At 34.3% G+C, this 13227-nt stretch overlaps 2 protein-coding genes across 2 annotated transcripts; both read left to right on the plus strand.

Moving 5' to 3' along the window:
• The first annotated feature begins 8858 nt into the window (after positions 1-8858).
• LOC115980047 (putative disease resistance protein RGA1) lies at positions 8859-10723 on the plus strand. Its single transcript, XM_031102248.1, has 3 exons — positions 8859-9352; positions 10466-10512; positions 10608-10723. The coding sequence occupies exons 1-3, from the start codon at positions 9073-9075 to the stop codon at positions 10638-10640; spliced, it is 360 nt and encodes a 119-aa protein (XP_030958108.1). The 5' UTR covers positions 8859-9072; the 3' UTR covers positions 10641-10723.
• Positions 10724-11535: 812 nt separating this feature from the next.
• LOC115980284 (putative disease resistance protein RGA3) lies at positions 11536-13071 on the plus strand. The gene has a single exon (XM_031102550.1). The coding sequence runs from the start codon at positions 11536-11538 to the stop codon at positions 13069-13071; it is 1536 nt and encodes a 511-aa protein (XP_030958410.1).
• The last annotated feature ends 156 nt before the right edge of the window (positions 13072-13227 follow it).

Genomic DNA, 13227 nt, shown 5'->3' on the forward strand with positions numbered 1-13227 from the left:
CTCTGAGCCTGCTTGACTTGCCCTACCGTTGGAGTGATGCAAGAGTTGCTTTAATTTCCCTTCTCGGACCAACTGTTCCAAGTGGTCCTATAAATTCCTGCAATTTTCCATCGTGTGCCTATGATCTTGATGATAGTGGCAGTATAAGTTTGGGTTGCGTTTCCTAGGCTCTCCCGCCATCTTGTTCGGCCATTTGAAAAATGGTTCATTCTTTATCTTCTCCAAAACCTGCTGTACCGGCTCTCAAAACACTACATTAACCACCTGGGTGTCCGCAGAACCCAACTGCCCGACGAAGTTCTTCTGGGGTCGGTTACTGTTATAATGATCCGACCTGAAATCCTTCCTCTCTTGAGGGATTACCTTGGCCTTTCCTTTTCCTTGAAGTTGATCCTCCTCTACTCTTCTGTACTTATCAATCCTGTCTATCAACTGGTGTACACTGGTAATAGGTTTACCCGTCAGAGATTTCCTTAAATCGTGATCGGCTGGGAGGCCAGCTTTGAAAGTACTTATGGCCACATCATCGTTCTTTCCTTCTATTTCATTAAACATTTCCCAGTACCTATCCGAATAAGTTTTGAGAGTCTCGCCCTCTCGTATAGACGTAGTCAGCAGAGATCCTAAAGGCCGAGGAACCCTACTGCATGTGATAAAGCGAGCACCAAAAGCCCGGATCAGCTTTTTGAAGGACTCAATAGAATTGGCCCTTAAGCCGTTGAACCATCTCATCGCCACCAGACCCAAACTTGATGGAAAAACCTTGCACATCAAAGCCTCATCCTTGGAGTAGATAGCCATTTTCTAGCTAAAATGGCTCACATATTCTACTGGGTCCGACCGGCCATCATATAGGGAGAACGTAGGCTGATGGAATTGCTAAGGAAGAACTGCATCTTCTATATTCCTTGTGAAGGGTGATTTGGAAATTTGGCTCAATGCTTTGTTCATGGCATTGTTACCTAAGCCCCTGCTAGGCGGGCTTCTGTGCCTATATCGATGGCCGCGCTCCTCTTCATAGGAGAAAGTCTCGCTGGGCGGAGTTCTTGATCTTCGCCTATAACTAGCTCCATCCAACTCCTCGGATGATGGTTCGAAGTAAGGTGGGGAGTGTTCTCGCTAGGCATGACGCAGCTCTCTCTTCAAATCGGCAATCTCACGTTGCAGATTCCCGTCATGCTTTGCATGGAAGACGTGACTCTTCCCTTGAGAGTGACTTTTAGTGGTATGAGTTGTGCACACACTCCCCTCACGGCCTTCTCTCCATTCGTGACTCCGATGGGGATCACCATGCTGGGAGCCCCTTGACTCTGCCTGGTGCGGGTTGGCATCTTCCTGATGTGGTCCCGCCGCATAGTGATTCCTCCATCATAAACGTTGCACCAGAGTTCTTTTAAGTTAAAACAAGCTCTTCCCACAGACGGTGCCAATTGTAAGGACTCAATTTGCAACGACCCCAAACTGGTATTGGGTTCGCATGTTTAAGGCCTAAACAATAAAATTTGTAGAGCGTGGGTGTTCAAGAACTAGATTAACTTTTTCAAGTAAAACGATTCAACCTCACATTTATGGCGGATTAGAACCAATATAACAATTTGTTTTACTTTGAAACTGGTACAACTCTTTGGTTTCTCAGCTTTTTTCCTCTGAGTGTTCTTTTTGTCTTTCTTTATGTTCCGCCCACTTTCTGCATGCTTTTCTTTCATGTTATATACCGCCCTCTTCATACCATCTTCACCACACACATGTAGGTTGGGTTCAGGGGATCTCTTTCTGTCCCATCTAACACCTTCTGGAACCTCCTATTGCTTCATCACTATTCAGGCATCACTTCCACATTAATGTGGCCAAAGAGTTGGTTGAGAGGCAATTAATGCAGAGGCAGCTATTGCCATAGATATTTGTTTGCCTTCTCTCTCTTACCTTTGGTCCCTTATCCCACATTTAGTGGTGATGTAGCTCCGAAGTACGTTTGTAACAAGATGGCGTTCTGATCGTCCTCGGACTCATATTGCCGAGAAGGATTTTGTCCTCAGACGAATACTAAACTCACCTTTCGTGATGTTCACTCTTCCTTTCGTTTGTTACCCCTTCAATTTGATATAGGCCTCCTCGGATGGACCACAGGTCCAATTAACTTGACTTTAATAATTTTAGTGACCAACCGGCCCCCACATATATTATCGGTGATTTTACACTTTTTTTTCTTCTTTAATAACGTGAAGTAGAATCCTATGATTCTTGGTTCAATCTACAATCTGATCCATATGACCATCTCACCAATCCTTGTATTGGTTTTGCTATAGTTCAAGGCAAGTGTATAACCTGGACACATGGAAAAATTAATTTCCATTTTCCTAGGTCCTTGTAAAAACATTCCCTAATGTGCTAGACCCAATCCAACCTATTATTGGACCAAGTAAACTTAAATTTTTTCCACCAAAACCCAAATTTTAAAGTCCACAACTATTCAAGACAATCTCTAATGGTACGTTTGGATTAAGAGGGAGGGAGGGGAAGTAAGTAAAGTTCTCCAAAATTAGTATTTTTTCAGCAAACTCTACTCTACTCCCCTCCACTCCCCCTCTCTCCCACCTTAATCCAAACGGCCATAAATGCTTAAGGTTATAATTTGTGAAATAGGCCTAATGACCATTTTTCCACAATTGATAGAAATTGTTTAAAATCTCCCAACAGAAACACATTGGGCCCACAAAAAGCCTAAAATGATCCCGCTCTGTCTAAAGCCTATTTTGAAAATGTGGCCATCAATTTTGGACAAAATTTGATGAATTTTCATTATTAGTAAGAGTCTGTTTGGATACTGCTTATTTTGCTGAAAATTGAAAAATTATTGCTAAAAGTATTGTAGCAAAATAATTTATAAGCTAGCTGATTTTTTGGGTTGAAAGTATTGTAGCTTCAGCTGAATAGTAACTTGAACAGTACAAAATAATTCATTTGCGTTTTTCATCTTTTTGTGAGGTTTGTGAACAGTAACGTGGGAACCAGGTAATTTTCAGCCAAACGTGCAAAACGTGGGCGCAAAACGCTATCCAAACACTCACTAAGTGTCAAATTGGGTTCTTGTGTCTTTAATTTTCTTTGGGTCCCATGATGATGGACAAAGAAAAAGAAAAAGAACAATAGTATAAAATAAATAAAGTTTATTTTATTTATTTTAGTTTAACTAAAGTCTTTTATAAAATCTATACAGAACTGTTTGGGTCCCATTATTAGTTTAACTAAGTGTCAAACAGTTCTGTATAGATTTTATAAAAGACTTTAGTTAAGCTAACAATATAAAGACTTTAGTTCTGTATAGATTTATTTCTTTGGGTCCCATTATTATTACTATTATTATTATTATTATTATTTTTTTTTTTTTTTTTTCAGTGGGGGAAGGGAAAGCAAATGGGGAGATGTGATTCGAACTATAAATATAAGATATTACAAAGAAAGCCATTAGCAGTGTACTAACTTGAACCCCCAGTCCCAATGCACGAAAAGGTTAGGAAACAAAGAATTTGTTTGATGGTTTACCTTGTACGTACAAAATTAACTCTAACGCATGTGAGTTTATCCCTAAACTAGAATAGTAGTGCCCTTAATTTGGAACAGATGCAACTTAGGGCTGTTACCAAACAAACTCCTTCTTTGAAAGACCCCTACAAAATTTGGACCGCAATCCCACACGAGGCATCTTCTGGTTTAGGTTCACACATGAGCTTGCCTGAGAAAGACAAATAATACATGGAATATAATGCCAAAACTCAACTAGTTAGGTAGTATGCTGTGCTTTTTCTCAGTTTCTACAATAAGTGGCAAACCACGGTCTTACCCAAATCATCTTCTTGTTCACATTTGACCTAAATTGGGAAATACAAATACATGAGATAGAATCAAAGTTTTCAAATCCGGACCGTTCATTGAACTGTAAAAGGGAGAGGTTCAAGGTTTTTGAGGTCGAATCGGGGTCGAACCGTGATGACGTCATAATTAATTTAATAATTAATTAAAGCCTAAATATATATATTAAATTTATAAAACTAGCAAAATTGACTAATATATCTATATATGTGAGAGAAATTTAATGATTTTCAAGCATATATTTAATAATTAAATAATAAAGTTAATAAAATAAAATAATAACCATGAAAACATTAAAATTTATGATTAATTTTTGAAGTAAAGTTGAATATCTTTGAAGGATTTTAATTATAATTTTTTTTTTTAATTTCTTGTAAGGGATGGATAATTTAATTAAGTAGAATAAAATTGTGTTAAATTGCTTTTATATAAATAAAAAAATATATAAAAAATTTTTTTTGCTAAGGGACGATTCTTGCCATTGGTTCGTGCGGCCCAACCCCGGTTTTAGGGGTTCACGGAATTAACTAAAAATACGATTCTTTAGACTTAAAAAACTGGTTTTCATCTTGCTTCCCAGTTTTCACGAGCCAACCTCCCGGTCCGGTCCGGTTCTGAAAACTATGGATATAATGCCAAAACTTAATTAGTCGTCTATTGGTTAGGTAAGCTGTGCTTTTCTGGACTACTTAGCAATGCTCGGTCCTACCCAGTTTATTCTTCAACAATTTCTTTGTCATTTGTTAACATTGTCGTAGCCAATTTATTCTAACATTTGACATGTCTATAAGTATTCGTATAACATTTTTTGTTTGATAAATAACCTTGAGAATGGTTTTTTTTTTCTTTGTGTGTATGAAGTGAAAAGCTAGAACATTCAACATTGAGAAGCTTAAAATTCGACAATTTATCATTATATCCATAGACATTATTATAAAAAAGCGCACTCTTACATTTTGAACATTTCTTCATGTTCCGTTAACATTGTCCTACCCAATTTATTCTAGCAATTTGACATGTCTATGGGTAGAAAATTGTTTTTTACTTGTACTCTGAAACTAACTAAAGTAAATAGCTAGATACCTAAATAGAACATTATTAATTCAACAACTAAAATAAACACGAAAGGAAAAAATGGAAATGAAAAAGACTGATCAAAGTTTTCAATCCATGCACTGTATTTTCCCATATAAAAAAGATCATTAGTTTGTAAAAGTGGCGAAATTCATTTTTCTTGCATGTGGGTTGAGGAGAAGAGACCAAAAAGATTAGTAACTTCAACTTTCAAAATATGCTATTAGCAGTGTACTAACTTGAACCCAAGTGCACAAAAGATTAGTAAACAAAGAATTTGTTTGATAATTTACTATGTACAAAATTAACTCTAATGCAAGTGAGTTTATCCATAACCTGGAATAGGAGTGCCCTTAATTTGGAACAGATGCAACTTATGGCTGTTACTAAACAAACAGCTTTTTTGAAAGACCGCTACAAAATTTGGATGGCAATCCCACACGAGGCATTGTCCAATGCCACAGAGAGGAGGCAGCCGCCAAGAATGATGCCTTTTAGTTTAAAAATTATATCAAACTAGTTGCGGGTCCCGCGTTTTTTGTGTGATAATATTTTTAAGGTGGCCTCATTAATTTTTTTTTTTTCAATTTAAATAATTTAATAAATATTAATGTAATTTATAATCCTATTTTCATTTATTATAGGAGACAATCACAAATGTAATATATATAATTTATATCGTACCAAAATTAAATAACACAAATTTTCTCTAAAATTTAAAGGTAAGTTAGTGAAAATATTAATTTTTTTTTTTATAAAAGTTATTTATAATATTTTTTGTATCATCAAAAAGTATATAAAATTTGGAAATTATTCTTTTATTTTTAAATTAACAAACTTTCTCAAACCCAATTTTTTTTACCATAAAATCAAAAACACTGAGAAATGTATCTAAAAAATTAATAAAACTCAACAAAAATACAATTAAAATTAAAAAAAAAAAAAGAAAGGGAAAAATAAAAGATTGTAACTCTTTTTCCTTTTAAAAAAACCAAGAGTACAATTTGAAAGTGGAAAAAAGTAGAGAATTTTTTTTTGGAAAATGGAGAAGTATTGTGTTAATGTTGTCATAATCTAATCTAACATGTGAAAAATAAATAATTTTATCCACAAATTTGAATTTTTTTTCTTAAAAATCTCAAAGAATACACTAATAAAATAAGGAAGATAAAGAACAATATAAAATATTTGTAAATGCTTATATCTAAGAACATCATATAACAAAAACATAACAATTTGCTACTAATTAATTTGTTAAACAAAATATTTACAAGCAATGAAAGGAAATTGCATAAAGACCATTGTCTTCAAATACATTAACTGTTCTTCATTAGTTTATCCAGACTATCCTGTTGTTTTCTAAATAAACTAAAACCTGACAGCAACACAAAATATAACAAATAATAATATGATTTTTCCCCAAATCAAATCAACAATAAACACTATTCATTAAAAGTATTTAGTTAAGTAAATAAAATGATAAAAAAAAAAATACTTACATCAAAGAACACATATGAATTAATCAATAATATGAAAATGAGGATTACAAACCTCTAGTAGGAGACCCTTCTATGGACAGTTATTAGGTTGTATCTTTTCTACCATCAATGATTGCAAGACTTGTGAATACCTTGTATAGACAATTAAAAAATATATATATATATATATATATTACTCATTGATTTCATTTTTCAGTAATAAATAACCAAAAGTAGAGTTTTAAAAAACACAAATATTCATCAATCCAAGGTAGAGATGCAAGAAAAATAAAATAAAATAAACCAAAAAAAATGAAAAAAAAATGAGAGAGAAAGAGAGAAATAACCTTTTTTGTATGTTAAAAATATGAATAGAATGAGAGAGTGACAAATTTATAGTAAGAGAACGAGAATTTAAAAAAAAAAAGTAAATTAAAGAAAGATTAAGGGGCAAAATAATATTTAAAGGAAAAACTGCCCAAGTGGAATATACATAGACAACACTTATGTATTCATTTTCCATTGATTTAATATTTAGTTATAACATTAAAATTAAAGTAGATGAATATGTGAAGTTAAAACCGCTTAAAATGAGTTTGTAAAGCCAATATATATAAATATATAAATATATATATATATATATTATTGTAAAAAATTAAACGAAAAAAATAAATATGAAAAAGATTAATTATGAGATAATTGATGTGGCGGATGAGGTGGCTCAACAAGAGTGTAGCAATAATAAATGCTACGCTTCAGCTTTTAGATATATATATATATATATAGATTATTTTATTAATTAAAAATTATATTATGTTCAATTCCTTTTAGTTTCCCTCCCTTCATTTTAGGGGGGAAAAAAAAATACAAACACTAGTTTAAGTACCAATGTCTCTTTTTTCTTTCTTTTTTTCCCTTATATTTATTAGTTTTTTTTTTTTTTTGGTCATATTTAACATTTCAAGTACATATTCATAAAAATATACAAAGTAAATCAATTTAGTAAAACCTTTTTTTCTTTTCCAAAATCAAACCTTTTTTTTTCTTTTTTGATCATGTATTTAGAGATTTAGGGATATAGGAATACATAGTTTTTTTTTTTTTTTTTTTTTTTTTTTTCAATTAGATGAAAAGATGCTGTGATTTTATAGTTAAAACTTAAAGTTTTAGGACATGTTCTACTCAAGTTGTCATTCCATAAATAAATAATTTTCATTTAGCATTTGTCATTGCTCATTATAATATTTCTCTTATTTATAAATCAATTTATTTATTTTTTCTCTGGGCAACATAGCAAACTATTCTTCTTGCTTACTAACGAAGCATCTTCTGGTTGACATATGATCTTGTCTGAGAAAGACAAATAGTACATGGAATATAATGCCAAAACACAATTGGTAGTCAAAAAAATTAGGTTAGGTAATATGTTGTGCTTTTTCTTAGTTTCTAGATTTGCAAACCACAGTCTTACCTAAATGATCTTCTTGTTCACATATATGACCTTGATATAATTAGTCGTCTACTGCCTATAGGTTAGGTAAGCTGTGCTTTTCTGGACTACGAGACAAGGCACGGTCCTACCCAATTTATTCTAGCATTTGACATGTCTACAAGTATTAATATAACATTTTTGTTGGAGATACCACCATTAATAACATATTCAAACCATGATAGAAACAACATCATCCTTACCTTATAAGGCTCACTATTGTACACTTAGATTTTTTGTTTTTGGTTATACTCACTATTGTTTTCTTTTGCTGCTTAAAGTGGAGGATTAGGTTTTTTTGTTTTTGTCTTCAAAAAAAAAAAAAAAAAAAAAAAAAACAAAAACAAAAGGTTTTTTTTTTTTTGCCATTATTCTCAAAAAAATTTTTTTTTTTTTTTTTTGTTTTTGTTTTTTATCACTTTATTAAATTATTTTCATATATAATTCCTCTTAAGGACCCACTTCTTATACATTGCAATATCAGAGAAGGTGTGTGAAACACAAAAGAAGAAGTCTTTGAACTTTCTAAGAACCATATTGGAGATTGAAGTCAAACATTTCACATTGCAAAATCTTAAAAGATTTGAAAGAAACCAAAAATATCTAAAAATTGAGCTTTCCAAGCGAAACTTCACCTATTAAACTGGGCCCTTATAAAATATTCGGGCTTAATGTGAATTCGTGATTTTATTTTTTATTTTTTAAGTAAATAGTGAATTCGATCATGTTGTGGGAACAAAAAATAGTAAACAAAAAATATTGAATCACAAAATATTTTAAAATGTTGAAATGACAAGTTGTCAATATAAATAATAAAATAATATCAATAATAGTACAAATTAGAACCAATAATAATGTAATAAATTGTAATCAAAACATCATCAAACGATACAAAATAAAAAAGAAAAGAGAAGTATAGAATAGTTCATAATAAAAAAGATCATGACTTTCTCACCAAAAGTAGTAATAATAATGACGGCATAAAGAATAGTGGAGTCAAGTGGGCCAGATAAAAAGCGAGAGCAGGGCTAAGTTAAAAGATCAATTGGCTACATCATTTTCCGACTTTAATCTCCTCTTCACTTCTTTCATCAAGCAGTGGCCATTTTCTCTTTCAGTAATCGCGTTAACCAAACAAATTTCCATTTCCAACTTCTAACTATGGCTTGGGCTCTTGTTTCTGCTATCAAGGACCAGCTTAGTTCTCTCATTACTTCAGAGTTCACGTCGATTGCTAATGTCAAGGGAGAAGTCCAGAAGCTTGAAAGCAAATTCCACACCATCCAGGCAATGCTCAACGATGCAGAGAAACGGCAAGTGAAGGAGGAAGCTGTGAAGCTTTGGTTAGATAAGCTCAAAGACGTATCCTACCTGATGGACGACGTGTTGGATGAGTGGAACACTGCCATGATCAAAGCAGAGATTGAGAAACAACAAAAAGATTGAAAGTTCAAATATGTGTATAAACATCCTTGAACATTTAGGCCCCCAAATTACAACTTAACTAATTCAAGTATTATGTCAAACAACTAGTGTGCGGAAAATGAACATAAGCTATAATATGGAATTGGAAAAACTATCTAAACCAAATTAAAATCACAACCCACAGCAGATAATAAAAAGGCAAAGAATAGAGAGGAAGGAAAATGTAAACACAAAGACAACATGCGATGTGTTATCGAAGAGGAAACCGAAGCTCTCGGCGTAAAACCTCTCCGCCGCCCTCCAAGCGGTCAACAATCCACTAGAAAATATAGTTGGGATACATGGATAGCAATAGACCCTCCAAGCCTAATCTACCCAGTGCACCTAAGCCCTCCAAGCTTCTTGCTCCAACGAGGTTGCGCCGAACCTTTTTCTTTTCTAGCTTCCCGGATTCCGCTACTAGACCGTAGCATCAATCAATGAAGATTGGTTCCTTCCTAACTGCTTCCCAGAAATCCAAACAGCTCTCTCACAGTGATGATTATGGTGAGAACAAGGTTTGGTAAAATGCCTCTCAAGGATTTGACAATGGAGAGGAAGAGAGTTGAGGAATTTGAAGAGACTCTAATGTATAGATTGTTGGTGAATCAATCTTGTTTTTCTTTAGGGTTTCTCTTTCAAAATTCTCTCTGGAAGCTCTCTTATATTTGTGGGTAAAAAGGGTATTTATACTGGAGTGAGAGAGGAATGTGAAACGTCAGGTTTTACAAAACAGGGGTGGCTCGTGGCTTGACCTCGCGGCTTGACTAAGTTGCGAGATCCAGTCGCGAGATAACCGTATGGCCAGTTGTCCTGTTTTGTCCTGTAGTGCTCCAGCTAGCATGATTGTTCACCTTTTGGCATGCTTGGCACGTGTGCTGCATCTGGCGGCTTGCAGCCGCGAGTCACCCGCGAGGCCAAGCCGCGAGTCTCTGTTTTCTTGCACACTCTTGAGCAAACTTCACTCTATCTCACTCACTACCCTTACATCAAACCCACCTAAATACAGGGTTACTAAATACTGAAATACAAGCAAATTTGGCACGGAATAAAGCCAATTAGATGGTTGACTAAATTTAACCTTACAAAGATGATGAAGAAAAAGCTGAAACTAGCAGTGCTGCTAAGAAAAGGAAGGTATGGCCCCTCATCTCAGTTCCTACTCTTTTGCAGCATCGTGATATTGCTCATAAGATAAAAGAACTTAATGAAAAATTAGATGAGATTGACAGAGAGGGAAAGGTGTACACGTTTGTATTGACTAGGGGCAATGAAGAAGTTGAGAGACCAAGAACAACTTCCTTTGTTGAGGTGTCTGAAATTCTTGGTCGTGATAAAGTTAGAGATGATCTAGTGAGCATGCTATTGGGCAAGGGTAGTGCAAAAGAAAGAAGCCCCCATCTCATCTCATTAGTGGGCATGGGAGGTATTGGAAAAATGACCCTTGCTCAACTAACCTACAATGATCCTAAGGTGCAAGCCTATTTTGAGATAAAAGTGTGGGTTTGTGTTTCTGATCCTTTTGATCAGTGCAAGTTGGCCAAAGCAATCCTTGAATCTATTAAGGTTTAATCCTCCAACACGACTGAATTGCAAATTCTATTGAATAGAATATGCAATGAAGTTAGGGGAAAGAAGTTTCTTCTTGTCTTTGATGATGTGTGGAAGGAAGACTCCACAGCGTAGGAGCCATTCAGAATTGCACTCAAATGTGTTGCCCAAGGCAGTAGAACTATAGTCACCACACGTAAAAGCAGAGTTGCAGAGATTATGGGAACTGCGAGCATGATTAATTTGGGGTTATTGTCTAAAGAAGATTGTTGGTTGGTGTTTAGTAAAATGACATTTTTTTATAGGGATCCTAAGCAACTTGAACAACTAAAAGACCTCGGTAGGCAAATAGTAGAAAAGTGCAAAGGCTTGCCACTTGCTGCAAAGACTCTAGGGAGTCTAATGCAGTTCAAGAGAAGTAGAGAAGAATGGAAGAGTATTTTGGATAGAAATTTGTGGGAATTAGAAGATAAGGAAATAAAAAGTCTTTATGCACCGTTGTTACTGAGTTATTATGATTTACCCTCACCATTGAAACGGTGCTTCTCATTTTGTGCTGTTTTTCCTAAAGATTATGTCTTTTCTATCAATTAGTTGGTGTTTATGTGGATGGCACAAGGATATATTGAGCCCAAGAAAAATATGGAGATAGAAATCATTGCTAGAGACTACTTTGAAAATTTAGCCATACACTCGTTCTTTCAAGATTTTGAGAAAGATGAAAATGAAGGCAAGATACAAAAATGCAAAATGCATGACATAGTGCATGACTTTGCACAATTAATGTCAAAAAATGTATGCTTCACAATCAATTCTAACATAGGGTTGGAAACTGATTACAAAACTGCCCGCCATTCGAAGTTAAAAATTCCCAAAGAAGCCCAATTTCCTGAGTCCATTTATAGTGAAAAAAATTTGCGCACCCTTATTTTTGTAAATCGAAGTGATGATATGTTGTCTACTTTATTTCAGCATTTTAGATGTTTACGAATATTAACTTTGGATTTTAAATATGGTGGTACAGTATGGAATCTTCCAGATGCTATGGAAGATTTCATACATTTGAGGTATCTCAATTTAGTCAATTATTGTGGAGATGCATTGCCTGAAACCATTTGTAATCTTTGCAATTTACAAATTTTGAAAATTATAAGTGATAGCAAGTTCCAAAAATTGCCACAGGGAATGAGTAAACTAATTAACTTGAGACATTTTAATTTGGGCTACAGATGTGGTGATTATTGTTCAAATGTAAAGTTTCCAAGAGGGTTTGGGAGATTGACTTCGCTTAGAACATTATATCATTTCATCGTAAATGGTAAGGATGATAACGAAAGATGTAAATTGGGAGAATTAATAAATTTGAACCACCTGAAGACTCTTGCAATATCTGGGTTGGGAAGTGGGGTAGATGAATGTGAGGCCATGAATGCACAACTGAAGAAGAAGATAAACCTTCATACTTTGATGCTAAGATTTGTTGAATGGCATAATGTGGAATGGGATGAATGGTGTCATGGTCGTGATCCATTGGAAGTATGGGTTGATGAGGGAATAACAAGGGAGAAAGATGCATTAGTTCTAAATGCCTTGGAGCCACCTCCTAACTTGGAATATTTAAGTATTGGAAGTTACATGGCACCAATAATGTTTCCTAATTGGATGATGTCCTTAACCAATTTAAAAGAACTTGAAATTGGCTGGTCATCTTTAGAGTGTTTGCCTCATTTGGGGAAACTTCCAATCCTCAAATCATTAAAGATGTCGCATATTAGAAGATTAGCAAAGTTAGGGGTTGAATTTATGGGAATAGAAGAATCCGAAAAGAAGGAGAAAGGCCATAGAATAATACCACTATTCCCAAATTTGATATCTCTCTCATTTGAGGAGTTCTATCATTGGGTAGAATGGAATGGGATTGAAGAAGAAGAAGACTGTATCAGAAGATTCACTATAATGCCACGCCTTCAAAATTTGGAAATTCGCTACTGCCGAGATTTAAAGTCGCTGCCGAACTTCCTTCGTACAACTCCATTACAGAAATTGCTGATCGATTTTTGTGGAATTCAGGAGGAACACTGCAAAAGAGGGACAGGAAAGGAGTGGCCAAAGATTTCCCACATTCCTAACATATGGATTTATTGAATATGAGGCAGAACCAAAGGTAACTTCTTTTGTCGCTTCTTCTTTTCCTTGGGCTTCTTCTTTTATTTTGCAATATATCAATATTATATTAATGAAAATTTTACTTCTCTGCCAAAATCTCCCACTGAAACAAAAAAAAAAAAAAAAAAAAAAAAA

This window comes from Quercus lobata, chromosome 3 (genome assembly GCF_001633185.2).
Source record: "Quercus lobata isolate SW786 chromosome 3, ValleyOak3.0 Primary Assembly, whole genome shotgun sequence".
Classification (NCBI taxonomy): Eukaryota; Viridiplantae; Streptophyta; class Magnoliopsida; order Fagales; family Fagaceae; genus Quercus; species Quercus lobata.